We start from the raw sequence: 16,447 nt of genomic DNA, 5'->3' as shown, positions 1-16,447 counted from the left end.
TTCTTCTATATAAGCACTTTGTTTATTGGTATGGCCTAGATTGTTGGTAATTCCTGCTCTGGAAATTATATAGATGGGCGTATATTGTAATCACCCCGTCGGTCGGTCCGTCCGTCCGTCCGTTCAAATTTGGCTCGTGCTCACTCTTCAGGCTACAGTTCTTTATGGATTCTTTTGATTTTTATTTTGTATGTCAATGTTGTTATGAAGATGATCCCTATTGATTTTCGTGATGATCGGATAATTTTTCACCGAAATATCGTGTCTGACTCGACGTTTTTCTCTATTAGCTATATTGTGCAACTCGTGCTCACTCTACAGGCTACAATTTTTTACAGATTCTTTTGATTTTTATTTTATCCGTCAATGTCATTATGAAGATGATCCCTATTGATTTTCGTGATGATCGGATAATTTTTCACCGAAATATTGTGTCTGACTTGACGTTTTTCTCTATTAGCTATATTGTGCAACTCGTGCTCACTCTACAGGCTACAATTTTTTACAGATTCTTTTGATTTTTATTTTGTGTGTCAAAGTCATTATGAAGATGATCCCTATTGATTTTCGTGATGATTGGATAATTTTTCACCGAAATATCGTGTCTGACTTGACGTTTTTCTCTATTAGCTATATTGTGCAACTCGTGCTCACTCTACAGGCTACAATTTTTTACAGATTCTTTTGATTTTTATTTTATCTGTCAATGTCATTATGAAGATGATCCCTATTGATTTTCGTGATGATCGGATAATTTTTCACCGAAATATCGTGTCTGACTTGACGTTTTTCTCTATTAGCTATATTGTGCAACTCGTGCTCACTCTACAGGCTACAATTTTTTACAGATTCTTTTGATTTTTATTTTGTGTGTCAAAGTCATTATGAAGATGATCCCTATTGATTTTCGTGATGATCGGATAATTTTTCACCGAAATATTGTGTCTGACTTGACGTTTTTCTCTATTAGCTATATTGTGCAACTCGTGCTCACTCTACAGGCTACAATTTTTTACAGATTCTTTTGATTTTTATTTTGTGTGTCAAAGTCATTATGAAGATGATCCCTATTGATTTTCGTGATGATCGGATAATTTTTCACCGAAATATCGTGTCTGACGGGACATTTTACTCTATTAGCTATATTGTGCAACTCGTGCTCACTCTACAGGCTACAATTGTTTACAGATTCTTTTGATTTTTATTTTGTATGTCAATGTCATTATGAAGATGATCCCTATTGATTTTCATGATGATCTATCGATTTTCATGATGATCGGATAATTTTTCACCGAAATATCGTGTCTGACCTGACGTTTTACTCTATTAGCTATATTGTGCAACCCTGTAGTCACTAAAGACTGTTTAATCATTTCTGACAGCTGCCAGTGGGCGTATGTTACCTTGCCTGGCAAGCTATCTTTGGAATTTCTGAGCATCACATCATGTGACCATAACAACAATCTTAGCAGACTAGATATATTCATTCTCATCCAGTGTTTGTCAGCCCAATAACTGACAGAAGAATATAATCTAAAATTTATTTTGCATTATCCAGAGGGAGATTGAATCCGTTAGGCCATGAGATATCCTCATAAAGGTTATTAATTATTATGGTTATGTAGTAGGACATTGTGTTTAATTTCAGTGGCATCCAGTACGACCTATTATTGTATCAATATCAAGTGGTTTAGTTTCTATCTGGGCTCAGAATCAAGTTGTAAGTAATCTTTTATCTTGAAGGTAGATTAGGTAGGGAGATTGGAACTTGGAATGATATGATCAACAGATTACTGATTTTAGAGGCAATGGCATCAAAAAATATTCTTTTTGAGGAAAGTCTGCACCATTTCACTGGAGCAGTAAGTGTGATGTGACTTAAAATCAGGCACTACATAAAGAAAGCAAGAAAGAAACAATAATTTTTTACAAGGATAACAACTTAGATTCACAAGGATCCTTTCTACCAGCTGGTCCTTGACTAATATGTTGGTTGGAAAATTGGTTAGATTTTGCATCTATCTTCTATGTAGTTCTATTTCTTTCCAGGAAAATTGGTCAGCGTTTGCCCCTGATTTTAAAGAATTAGATGAAAATGTAGAATATGAGGAGAGAGAATCAGAATTTGATCTGGAAGATGAAGACAAAGAAAAAGAAGAAAATGCAAATGGTGACTTTTTGTTTTTTTCTCTTTCAACTCATTTAACTCTAAAGCTGATTAATTTTGCTGTCTTCATCTCCCATTCCAGAAGAAGTCAAAGAGACTGTCAACAAGAAAGCCATATCGGTTACTTTGTGGCTGAAACATCCATATCTTTATAATGTTACATCTTGCCTGTACAATGCATTCCTTATGTCAAAAAACACTACAGCGTTGTATCAAAAAACACTACAGCTTTGTATTAAAAAATACTACAGCTTTGTATTAAAAAATACTACAGCGTTGTATTAAAAAATACTACAGCGTTGTATTAAAAAATACTACAGCGTTGTATTAAAAAATACTACAGATTTGTATTAAAAAATACTACAGCTTTGTATTAAAAAATACTACAGCGTTGTATTAAAAAATACTACAGCTTTGTATTAAAAAATACTACAGCGTTGTATTAAAAAATACTACAGCGTTGTATTAAAAAACACTACAGCTTTGTATCAAAAACACTACAGCTTTGTATTAAAAAATACTACAGCATTGTATTAAAAAATACTACAGCGTTGTATTAAAAAATACTACAGTGTTATATTAAAAAATACTACAGCGTTGTATTAAAAAATACTACAGATTTGTATTAAAAAATACTACAGCTTTGTATTAAAAAATACTACAGCGTTGTATTAAAAAATACTACAGCTTTGTATTAAAAAATACTACAGCGTTGTATTAAAAAATACTACAGCATTGTATTAAAAAATACTACAGCGTTGTATTAAAAAACACTACAGCTTTGTATCAAAAACACTACAGCTTTGTATTAAAAAATACTACAGCATTGTATTAAAAAATACTACAGCGTTGTATTAAAAAATACTACAGTGTTATATTAAAAAATACTACAGCGTTGTATTAAAAAATACTACAGTGTTATATCAAAAAGTAGTCCAGTGTTTGCCGTTCTTATGCTTTTTAACAACCAAACATCCAGCCACAGAGACATATATCCACTTAAGATACCGGCTTTAAATACTTTATAACTATCTGGCATATGAGGAAAATTCATACAGACCTGTCATAATTTATTATATTGGCTTTTACATTGCTCAGCTATTTCTATTTGTACCGATTTCCCATGTATGCCTGTTTACATGTGTCTGATCAAACAGTTAGCCTTCAAACACCTTTTAGCCTTGGTTTCCTATAATTATATGATACAGGTAAAGAAGAGGAAGAGGTAGATGTAGATGTGACAACTGTGGAACCAATTCAAGCTTTTGTCAGCAGGTATGTTAATACAAACTTAAAAATAATGTACCAGAATGTATTTGATGCCCCTCACCTATTCAATGAACTCCTCTTCTACTCATGTTTATCTATCAATATCATTCATAAGACAATGTTTAGAAGTTGAGTTCATATCTGAATTAGGAATGTTTTTATTTATTCAGTTTAACAATGTAAGCAATATTGTGTATAGATTGCCAATTGAAAATATGTCTGCAGTTTCGCAATTTTTGTATTAAACTCTTCAGTCTAATTTCAAATATTTCCACTAGGAGTTATTGTACATGATTTTAATGTAAAGCAACTAATATGTTTGCTTGAACTAGGGATAAAATAAGATTGAAATATTTGATTAGCAATTTAAATTTAATTTTGATTCGCATTTCATAAAAGTTCGGTAGAGATTCAAAATGTTCTTCCTAGGGTTGATCTTGCCAATGAAGTTAGTTTAGATTTGGCTAATCAAAGGAAATATCGAATCACAAAATGGGTAATTTTACCGGCAAACTGCAATGTGATTCAAGTCTGAATTGATACTTTGTTAATATTTGTAGTGATGAAGAGAGTGAAGATGGAGATGCTTTATTGTATTTACATGTTTCACCAGAAATAGAGGAACCAGAGGAAGGGTGGCCAGTACCAACTGATGTGGTAAGTTATCTCCCTTGACCACTGAAACTTTGAGAATTGGGTAAATTTCCATAGCCTCCCAAAAGGTACCACATTTAAAATTCTCCTTTGCCACCCTGGGACCATTGATGTTACATGTCGAACTCTCTCAGCAATTAAGAGTGGGGGGAAGGGGGTTCTAAAATGCTTTGTCTTCTGCGGACCTCTAGCTCTTTGTGCCTCTCTCAGCCCAGTAGGAAACTGGGAGAAATTCTGAACATAGATATTGAATAATTAAAACATTAGTCGAATCCATTGGTCAAATAGAACTGTCCAATCTCTATTTTATCAGATTAATAGCAGGAAATAAAAACTGTGTGTTTAGTTGAAATATTAGATAATCTTAGATTACTGTGTATTTTTAGCATGTTCCTTTTGTAGTAATAATTTTAGACTTTATATCATGTATGTATATATATATATATCTATCTATTGAAAGGGACTCCAAAGTTAGTTACATTAATTAGTTTTGGAATTCCCTGTTACTGAAGCAGATTTCATGCAATTCCAATCCGAATTTACTAAAAATTGTTATTCTCTTTTTCTTTGAAAATATATATGTTGATAAATTGAAAGTAGATGTCAAAGAATAATTTCAAGAGGATAAAAGAGATTGTAAAGAGGTTTGTGTATCAGGGACACTCATAGCATCAATTTGCACCATTCTAATTGTTCCTGCAATTCCACTAAATGTTTGATGATGTCACTAATCGCGAAGGGCCTTACTTGATAAAGCATATTTTGCAATAAGGTACATCATCAAGCACTTAAATTTGGTGGAACCACATAAATGGAATGCTGCAAATTGATCCTATCAGCGTCCACGATACATATAAAAAATTTAGAAAATTGCTTTACTTAAAAAAGCATTCTGAATTTGTCTTCATTGACTCTATGAGTCAATTTCTAAATGTATTTTGAATCTAAATTTCATAAGAATCTGAATTGAAATCTGTCTTCATACATGGTAGTATGGATTTTCTGTCAAGTGTCTCAAATATTTCAGTAACGTTGAGTAAATATTATATTTTATTATATCAATTAAAATTAGACCAAACTTTTCGTTAATTTTTAATACCTTTTAATTTAATTTTAATTTCTGTTACGGTCTAAAGACGGACTTCTTATAATGATATTTCCACTAAGGCTTGGATTTTGTGACGCAAACCAAAGGTGCATTCAGTGTACGATTCTTCTTGGAACAAAAGTTTGGTATGATTTTAATTAGACTAATTATCAATGGAAAATATTCAGTACTCAGTATTTTAAAAAAATAAAACTTATTTATTGATCATTATCCTAATCATTGGTATTGATTAAATAAAGAAACAAAGAATGTTTAGATCTATACAAACTAACAAAACAAAGAGTTTACTGGGTGCACTTCTATTTTCTAGATTTGAAATGTGTTGAGAGGCAATTCCAGCAATTGATTAATCCAGAATTTATTCTCAAACAATCAAAATAGAAATTTACCAATATTTCATGAAGGCATATGTCCAGTCGATATACCTGAATCCCTTTGAGGTTTAAAAAAATGAAATTTAAAACAATCAAAATGCCATAGAATTTTACCAATATATCATAAAGGATATTATGTCATTATGTGATAACCTGAATCACAGGTAAAGTTAAAAATAAAGTTTAATTAAAGGATTAGTTGGTTGCTGGTTGATCCATAAACAATAAATGTTGTAATAATCTATCTGTATATTTTGTTTTTCTGTCAAAAATAGAGAAAAACAACCTCTTCTTCTTCCACCACCATTAATTCTAGGGTAACTGTAGTAACATTATTTTATTTTGTTTTATCCCATGCTTGCTTTGATTTTATTTTATTTTTATTTTAGCAATTTTATTCTTTGCTTTTGCTTCTTAGCTAGTATTAAACCTCAGATTTTCTTCTTCAACCCCTGCCTGCTACAGTTTTCATTTTTTTATCCCATGCTTGCTTGAGCTTTTGTAACAATGCATTTGCTTTCAAGGGGCATTCTGCTTTTTTGTAGGTTGCAATTTTTTTTTGTGTGCTCAAATTTGTGAAAATTATACATTAAAATCTAGAGAAATGTATCACTTAATGTATCTGAAATTTTTAACGAAACAAATTCAGCTGTTAATATTTTAACGACAAAATTTCGTTATGGTTTTTTGAAGCTGTTACAAAACTAAGTAAATTAATTGAAGAGAAGTCTTTCGCCTATTCTAAAGGTTTTAACTAAAAATATTGAGCCATTATAAAGCCAAACACCAAAATTAGGCCAGTTTGCTTAATTAACAAATAGTGCTCTCCGTTTTTAAATAACTCATTTTAAGATAAATTCAGTTTGATCAAGTAGATACAAAGTTATAAATAGCATACTTGAAAAATATTTTCAAATATAATTTAAGACATCTTTGATTATGAAACTTTTTACAGAAAAAGCAGATTGCCCTTTTAAATTATTTTCATTTGTTTTTTTAAATAGAGTTTTATTGCCATTCTTTTTTTAGAATTTTAACTGCTGTGGGATTTTGTGCTGTTTATTTTATACTGCATGCTTTAGTCTTTTCATTTTTTTACATCAAATTTTTTTTTTCAAAGAAACATGGTCAAAACAAAATTATGGAAATCTGTCTGGTGTATTTATATATCAAAACAAATCTTCAATAGGAAGGTATACTGTCATCAGGAAAGTAATGGATGGATTAAAAAACCTTTTACATACTATGAACTTAATTTTAATGAACAAAGAGAAGGGTGAATAAGTCTTTACTTATTTTAAAGGGTATATTGACACTGTCTTAACCTCCTGGTATATCATTATTATGTACATCATGGTTATGGTATAATATAAAATTATGGTTTTGGGGATGTCTTTTCATAAAAATATTGTTTATAGTTGGTATTAAAAGTTTGCATTCCAATTTTTTGTCTGTTTTGAGAATTTTTTTGTTGAATGTTTGAAAAACATAAGATAAACTATTTGTGGTTTTTTAAAGTTGTTTGCCCTGCCTTAGATGAAGATTACTATCTGTGGTAACAGGCTTATTAAAGGAATCAAAATATTTACAAACATTAATTTTTTAACATATTCAATATTTGTAAAAGAGTCTTAAAGTTGAAGGCTAAGAATTACATGAGAAAATGTTACTTCATAGTTCTGATAGTGTTGAAATTAAAGCATAGATAAGTTTTAGCTTAAAATGAGAAATTGTTTGGAAGTGATTAACCAATCTGATGACTGGAACTATAGAAAGTTTAATTCTGTGTATTTTTCCTTTTAATTAATTTTTCTAATTAATACACTTTTGTATTTCCTATACAAATGTATAAAATTCTGTATTTTTTGTATTCAATGTAATTAAAATGAGACCAATCTTTCATTCCATTTTTTATTAGCTTTTATTTTTGATATAGCCAATTCAGCCAGGGTCTAACAAGAGCCCTGTTGAACTTTTGACCAAACATTGCTTAATCCTCAAATATCTGTCCTCTACAGCGCTGGTATTTTGTGAGAGAGTGAAGGAATTTGATTAGGTCAAAAGGTTAATTAGACAAATGTTTAGAAAATTGATTGAAGTGGCTATATTAAAAATTAAAGTTTATAAGAAAACAGAACACAAGTTTGGTTATATTAGATTGTATTCAATGATTCTATAGGCAGAAGAAACAACAACAGCTAATGAAAAAAAGAGACCTCATTCTGGTTCTGATGTGTCACCATCACCAAAGAAGAAGAAAACCAAATCACATGACATAGATCTTCCTGATGCACCACTTGACGGTAGGAAATTACTTTATTCAAAATCTTTTAAAGGGATGCAGTTGTCTGAATATTTCTTTTCCAACTATCTGTATTGATTTACCAATTGTTTGTTTTGTTAAAGGTACAGGTTCGCCATTCGATTGACCATTTGTGCCTTAGTCTTAGAAACAGGTATTTTATTAGCTAGGCTATTCAGTTCACAGCTCACCTTCAAATTTCTGTATGTCCAGAAAGTTAAAATGTCTTTAGTCTTTGCCATATATAAAAAGACATATAGAAACTGAAATTCCTTCTTAGATGTATTATTAAAAGAATGATGCTATTTTCATACATTGATAGTACTGAAAGACTATTTACATATATTCAAGGCCCAAAATCAACCCCCTGAAAATTGGGAGTCTGTCCCTTTAAAACAGTTTTTATACCTATTTCTTATAATTATTTGAACAGCGCAATTCACTTTTTTCAGTAATGATCCATCTGTTACAACTGTTGTTTTTATATCCAAAACAGGACAAGTTCGTCAATTATATCATTAGATATCAATTTAAGGGATTGTAAAGAAGTTTTCTAAAATTCTTTTGTGTATCGGGGACACTGATGGCTTCAATTTGCACCAGTCCACTTTTCATGCCAACGTCTGTGGCTCTTGCAATCCCACTAAAACTAACGTGTTTTATGACGTCACTTGAGGGGAGCTAGTGTAAGCTACTATTGATATTTATGCAGTTCCCCTTGTAGTAGCGTCATAAAACGTGGAATTGAAAGAACCACAGACGTCAGAATGAAAAGTGGAATGGTGCAAATTGATGATATCAGTGTCCCCCATACACATAAGAAACTTAGAAAACTTCTTTACAATCCCTTTAATGGTGTGTCTTTTTTTTTCAGAAATTCATCCCTTATTAAATGTAAAGAAACCAAATGAAAAAGGTCAATCTCGGAAAACAAATCGACCCCAGAAATCTCGCAGTCAGAAATCTGAAAAATCACGACATAAAGAAAAAGACTATTATTGGTAGGTTTATTAAACGGACAGTCTGCTTGGGAAAGTTAAGTGCTTAAAGTAATGAAATATCTAAAAGAACTGTGACCCTTTACCTTATCTCATCATTTCAAGTATCTTGCTGTTTATTTTTCAAATGCATAAATTATTTTAGAGGTTAAAAAAGCAGAAATGATTTTGGGTTGTGTTGAAAAACTCACGTAAGATCTATTACCATACTAAGCTTTATTGTGTATAAATAACTTTATTCAACTATATTTCTAAATGTTTTATTTTTCCAGATAAACTGATATAAAGAAAATGGTTTGAATGAGTAATGTATGTGTGAAAGGAGAGCAGAATAATATTGCAAATAGAGATTTTATATATAAGTGCTTGATGAAATGTAGACAATGGTGCCAAAGTCAAAGATCAAAAAACTACCATAAGTTACTGTGGAATTAGCAATTTAATTCCTCAGAAATATGCCATTGAGGAGAAATCAACTCAAATTTGGTGTCCAAAAGAATAAATGATTTCAAAGTACATGGGTTCCTAAATTGAAAGCTGTTGACATCCACAGTTGTGAATTTGCATCTAAATCCTTCTAATCTCTAGTAATATTACAGTATTCATGAAGATAAATTTTCACAGAAAATTTTGTGTTAAATGGTGATTAGAACATAAAAGCACTGGCCTAGGTCACAAAGTTAAGATTTATGATAAAACAAGGTGCAAGTTAAAGGTTAAGATAATTAGATATAACTAAGGATGTATCTGTAATACTATCTTTGGTAGTATCATTTCTTTTACTGAAATAGCTGACTCAACTTTTTTATAATATTGTTTGTGCTTCATGGAATCTTGTACATTCAGTCAACAAAACAGTTATGTCTCTGCTATCCAACTGACCCCTGTTTAGTTTGCTATAATTGCAAGGTAACGCCAACCTACATCCTCCATATTCAATGTGGATCGGCAAAAGTGGATTTGGAAGTTGATATGCACCTAATTCCCCTCCCAAGATAACAGACCGTTCAGTTTGTTATAATTGCAAGGGTACAACAGGAATAAGACTGCGGTTTATGTTTATGATTCCTAATATTTTTTTGAAAAATAAGCTTTTCACATATAATGAATCAGAAGCAAAGAGGGTATTTTACTTTCAATGAAAATATCAAGTAATGATCACATTGCTATTGTTTAAAAAAACATTGTACCAGACTATAAAAAGACAACCCCAGATAACAAAGTGAAAGTTTAATAATAAGTGTAAATACATTTAGAGTTTTGGCATACATTTTGCTGTGGATCTTGACATTTTTAGCTCTTTTAAAGGAATACTATCTCTTAGAATGAACATAAAATTTAAAGTCTCAAACTTGGTCAATAAGTGTAATATATTCATCAGATTTGACACCAGATAAGTCCACTATTGAACAAAGACTTGGCCAAGTTTAAATATTTCAATTTTGTGGTCATACTAAAAGGTAGTTTATCTTTAAGCAGCTGCGGATTCCTTTATCTCATCACATTTTCAATCCAAATGGATACTTTTCTACTTGATTATAGCAATTATATTCATGCTCACATACGTAACTTTTCTTAATAAAAAAATTCCTGGGTTCAAATGTGAACTTGGCACTTCCAACCAAAATTTCTCACATAAACTAGTCAAAATATCTTTACAGTTTGGGCAAGATTAATCATGTGAAAATAATGTGTATAATGCTGTCTGTATGAAATTGATAGAAATTTAAAGTTGACATGAGTAGAATTAGTTATTCCAGAGAGTGACATATTTCAGCAAACATAACCTGAATCTGATACAAAAGGATTCATGTTCTGTTTTAAGTATACAAGTCTAACAGATCTAAATATGGAGAAAAATATAAAGAAAAGATAGTATACAATTAAGTGCAAAACAAGAAGTGCTAATAATATCACAGATAAAGCTATAGGGAACTATTTATGATTGATAAAAACTATAATAAAAAAGATCAATAGTTTTAAGACCTCCAGGTATATTTCTCAAATCAATATTTCTATAAATCCAAACTGGATATAATTTAATACAAGTGCAAGATTTCAAAGAAAACATGCACGGGCTATTGATATAGTCATGTCTTATTTCAGATCTTAAATACCTCCATTACATATAACATTTCAGATAAGAAACCAAATATATAATTTACGTGGTCAAAAATATCTAATATCTAAATAAGAAGTTTGGAAACAATAAATTTGTAATGAAGAAAAGACTTGTTTTTGCATTAATAAAAAATGAGATCCCCTTAAAGGGACAGGTAGGCCATTTTTTTTACCAATCATATTGTAGTCTCAGAAACTTAGCTGAGCTAATCAGTAATAGTGTTAACAGCTAACTGTCGAAATTTGAGCGTTCAAATCCAAGTGTGTCCAGAATTATCAGTGTTTAAATGTTAAAATGACTCGTCAATTAAAAAAAATACTCTGTGATATATAGAAAAGACATATGGAAATAGTGAGTAAAATTACCAGTTGGAAATATTTTTCAAGGAATTATGTGTTTTAGTACATTTCTAGTACTTATGAAGACTATTTACAAATATTCAAGACTAAAATCAACCCCCCAAAATGTAAAACCTGTCCCTTTAAACCATTAGAATAAATAAACATATAAAATATTCCTATAAAAGTTCCCTTTAAATCATTCCTGGTTCAACACTTTTTGGCAGCTGCCATGTGACCTCTCCATCATTCTGTGGTATTGGTGTTCTAGAAGAATAAAGAACCGGTGTTTGAGCACTCTGGTTATAATCACCATGCTGATCACTGAGTGGAAAAACCGGTTGTACTGGTGATGCAGGTTTGGGTGTTGTTTGTCTCATAGAATTCCTTGAATGAGCTGGAAGTGGCCAGTTGACGGAATTTGGGCTTCCCAGAGTTGTAGCTGGAATAGGGTTAGCTGCTCCTGATCTGATGTCAGTTACTGATGTTACTGGTTTCACATCGGCTTGTTGATCAGCTTTAACTGGCAGTGGCTCAGGAACCTGAAATAAATGGAAATAACTTAATATAATATAACCATACCCCTGACAAAATACATAAAGAATCTATCATTATCCAAAGCTTCCAAATACATTCTATAACTGCTAAAATAGATTCCAATAAACTAAACAATAATTATGTAACTCTTCATCTAGTGAAATAACTCTTTGAGTTCGTAATATTTGTAAATCTATTAAAGGTAGAGGGTTCAAAATGAGTGTACACATGCACATTAATAGCATCTAACTCTATAAAGAGAAAATGTTTCTTGGTCATAACTACAATTATAGCTAGCTCTATGACATTGTTCTATCCTCAAGGTTATTCCTAGGGAAACCTCAATGTCTGCGTTTGCTTCATGTCCCGATACAGAGTAGTCTACTGCAGCTCTAAACTCTGATCCTAATCATTTAGTATACATGTCCACATCAATATCAAATTTACTATAGTCAGAATGTTTTTATCAGAGAAGCTGTTGACAAACTTTTAAATTAAAGAAAATACTATGAATATCATGGATCATCTTCTCAATGTCAAGCTATTACAAATTGCATCTAAAAGCTTGACTGCAATAGCCACTTTTCTTGTATCACTAAAGTTTGTAAATGCAGCAATGTGATGGTATTGCACGCTAATGCTAAGGTATAAGATGCAGTTTGTAATAGCTTGACACTGTGAAGATGATCATGTGTAATAATATATTAGATTATAAGACTATTTACCTTGGATGGCTTAAGTTGTCCACTGAGAACCAGATCACCTTGTTCCTTAAGAGAATAATGTTTATTGATGGCATGGTCAGCTCTAGCTGTATGATTTGTTATATTATTACCTGTAAACAGAGTTTAGAGAAAATCATTGAAGTGTCATTTAAAAGGGTTCAAAAGAGGTTACCTACCTGACATATTGCTGAAAATGTTGGCAGTTCTGTACAGTACTGTAGAGAAACTTATTGTAGTGTTATTTAGAAGAAGAGTTTCTAGCCTTGTATGTATAGGCACCTGTTTCTATCAATAGTCGACTCTCTATGATAGTATATATATACTATTATAGATAAAGTGGACTATTGATAGACTATTGATCAAACTATTTGTAAAGCTCATCAAATACCTGGTATATTGGTAGGCATATCCCAAGTTCCAACAAAACTTCCCCATGGCGATTGACGAGACCTAGGAACACCAGCAACTAGATGACCTTTATTAGTGGAGATAACTCTTGATGAACCTACTCTAGTCTTGGGATGCTGAAATATAAATCAAAATTTTATTTTACTAAATTTCTTGGCCACTACACTAACAGATGGAATATATATCAGGTAATGTTGTAATGAAGACAGCCAACGCCATGCAGGATACAACGAGGGAATTTTTTCCAGGACAGTGGGCTTGGCCTGTCCTTTTCGATTTTTAAAGGAAATTTCATTAGTTTGTCATCGTTATTCTTGTGCCTCATAGGAATGGCAATATTTTGTACACAATATCTTTAAGTTCTACTCACCCTTCCTGATAGCCGTGGAACTTCCCAGTTTTGAAGAGAATTGGGATAAAAAGCCTGTTCATACTGAAATTAGATAATAAAGATTATAAAATATTAGAGTCAAATCGAAGGGGTGAATTGACAATTAAAAATTTAAATTCTGTTCTCACTGTGAACAAGGTGATCTGACAATATTATACGGTACCTTATGAGTAGTATCAAACTTGACTTTGCACCCATTGTCCCCGATACATTTAAGAAGATTGGAAAACCTCTTTACAGTCACTTTATCATATTAAATACCGGTAAGGAAATTTAATAACTAAAAATTGTGAGTTAAAAGGTATTACAGGGACAGATGCGCCATTTTGAGGTGTTGATTTTAGTCTTGAATATTTGTAAATAGTCTTCAGAAGTATTAGAAATGTACAAAAAATCACATAATTCCTTTAAAAATACTTCAAACTAGGAATTTTAGTCACTATTTCTAAATATGTTTTTCTATATATCACAGAGTATCTAAAAATGATGAGTCATCATTCTAACATTCAAACGTAGATAATTCTGGACACACATGGATTTGAAGGCTCAAATTTAAATTTAGACTGTGAGCTGTGAACACAATTACTGATTAGCTCAGATAAAAAATTCCAGTTTCTGAGACTAAAGTATAACAGCATTTAGAAAGCCACAAATTTTCTGGTAGAAAAAAAGGCAGTGTGAACAGATTGAGAGGGCTCGGCTAAATATCAGTGACAGTGTAAACGTGTCGCGAAGCGGTCCAAGCCCACTTACCCAAGGAGAAGTTTGCATGTGCAATTATGACTTTGACTCTCTATGACATGTAATGTTGAAATATATCGTGTTTGCAATGGCTCAAATTTATTTCTCTGTGTCTCAAAAACAAAACTAAATATTTTTAAGAATCGTTTACACTGTGAACGTGACAAAATCATCGCCTTGTTTATGGTCGGCAGCATTTTGAATGTCCGCATTTTTTTCACCTCCACTGACTGGAGAGCAGGTGTATACTCGATGACTCGCCCAGTGTAAACATTACCGGCTAGCCGAGCTGAGTCCGGACCGAGTTTTATGGCTATGTAAACGCGGCTTATCATGCTTATGATTGGTCTAAAAATGGCCTAACTGTTCCTTTAAAGTTAAAGTAAGCTTAAAAAATAAGCTTATTTGAAAGAATTTACTCCATGCCCAAATGAACCCCTGAATTGCGAACCAAGGCCATTACATTAGATCTTATAACAATACATATGAAGAAAATTAAATAAAGACCTGAGCTGAAGACGTGAAGAAATAAGAAGTCACTGAAGTAAATTTCAGACAAAATTCCTTACATATCTTTTGATTTATAGGTTAACTAAATTAAGAATAATATTACTTACTTGATTTGCGCTGAAATTAAAACTCATTTTGCTTTCTTTCCTTGTTTGTGAGGGGTGAGAGTCAAAATAATCACCCCAGTATAAAAGATCACTATTGATTGTCCACCATAACAAGCGTTGTCATAACAAACTTTCTAGTTACTAAGGAAGTCACGACAGCACCGGGCAGAAGGTATTATAGTACCGGTACAAATTTATATTCATTATCAATTTAATATTACAAACATATCAGAATAATTATCTATAAAGCAAGCTATGATAAAAAATGTATATATATGTCATACATATTGTTAGAAATTTTTCAAGCAGCCGTTGAAATGGATTATGTATCCGGCCTCTACACTGCAGTTGGGGCGAGTTGGACATTGGGTAAATTATATACCGTTCTAGGGGTAAAAACCTACGGGCCAGGAGAACTTAAAGTGAGTCTTGGAATTAACATAATATTGAAGAATTTTAAACTTGGCAAATAAGAACCAGTATAGATATGCCTGGTGTCATAAATAACATAAGATCCTTATATAATCCGATAAATCCAAAAAACTTAGCCTAGTAATTATCCAGACGTAGTATCACTTTAATTTAAAGGGATTATAAAGAAATTCTCATGCCTGTAGCCTAAACAATCTATAGGGCACAATTCTTGACGAATTTAGATCAAACTTAGTGTTAGGGTGTATTGAGACGAGTCTCAATGAAAGCACTGGCCTAGGTCACAGAGCAATAGATAAGTCTATTAATTATGTGAAAATTAGTTAAGTCAGTAGTATGATTTTAGTTGAAATGACACACACACAAACATACACTGCATGTTATATAATATACTGTATATAGCCATGGCACCAGTCTAATAAGTATTCCCTGAAATCCAACTTAGAAATCGATTAATCTATTGATATAACATGATACATTTATATGAAGAAGGCTTATAAAGGAAAATACATTCCATATAACATCCAATTAATTTTTTTTACAAATGGTTGATGAAGGTCTAGATAGTGAAATTGTGCATTATCACTAAAGGATGAATCCTATTAAAAAAAAATATATCTAATGAGTTATTGCCCTTGTTCTTGAAAACGCGTTCAATTTTTGCTCGTAAATACAAGGCACAATTTTCGACGGATTTTAAAAAAAGTTTTGAAAGGCCTGGGTAGACATCTTACATCTTACGAAAGGGGTGAGAACACAGAAGGATAGCCTGTCACGCGTCCATGCAAGTTTCTTAAAAATGTTCGAACAGTAACTTCTATATTAGTGCTAACAAACAGCTTTAGACACAGCTGAAAGTCAGAGACAATTACCCTTAAACCGTTTATCTTGTACACTGGTACCGGTAGCCTCCTTTCATACCATCTGTGTCCCCACGATTTCTTTCCTTCTATTGTTTGATTTTCTTGTAAACCCAAACCCAAAAAAGATTAATGTCTAAAATAACAACCGCTGACGCCATTATACAGGTGATTACAACAGAAAAGAGTCCTAAATTACACTCAGACGTGGTCAAATTTTCAGAACTTATCTTACGTCGCACAGTTTTAGAAAGTGATTTCTTCTCAACTAGTAGCTGATTTTGTTGTTCTTTAGCATGTTCTAATGCTTTTGTTCTATTTAGAATTTGATTGCACGGACATTTACACAAACACAAGATGCCGTTACAAGCTCTGTATCTGAAATAGATAGGTAAAAAATTAAT

The 16,447-nt window shown here is 31.8% G+C and overlaps 1 protein-coding gene across 1 annotated transcript in view; it reads left to right on the top strand.

The window, feature by feature from the left end:
* LOTGIDRAFT_177999 (hypothetical protein) overlaps positions 1–11,492 on the top strand; it is a gene marked incomplete at both ends in the record, with an annotated part of 15,663 nt that extends 4,171 nt beyond the window's left edge. The window contains 8 exons of the mRNA XM_009051112.1: positions 1,649–1,720; positions 2,050–2,170; positions 3,376–3,442; positions 3,997–4,093; positions 7,752–7,875; positions 8,749–8,790; positions 9,018–9,019; positions 11,439–11,492. Coding sequence (XP_009049360.1) covers positions 1,649–1,720; positions 2,050–2,170; positions 3,376–3,442; positions 3,997–4,093; positions 7,752–7,875; positions 8,749–8,790; positions 9,018–9,019; positions 11,439–11,492 — 579 coding nt within the window. The remainder of the gene's footprint in view (positions 1–1,648; positions 1,721–2,049; positions 2,171–3,375; positions 3,443–3,996; positions 4,094–7,751; positions 7,876–8,748; positions 8,791–9,017; positions 9,020–11,438) is intronic.
* Between the last annotated feature and the right edge of the window lie 4,955 nt (positions 11,493–16,447).

This window comes from Lottia gigantea (assembly GCF_000327385.1).
Source record: "Lottia gigantea unplaced genomic scaffold LOTGIsca_16, whole genome shotgun sequence".
NCBI classification, from domain to species: Eukaryota; Metazoa; Mollusca; class Gastropoda; family Lottiidae; genus Lottia; species Lottia gigantea.
The sequence above is the reverse complement of the archived record's forward strand: the minus strand, read 5'-3'. Positions and strand labels throughout refer to the sequence as shown.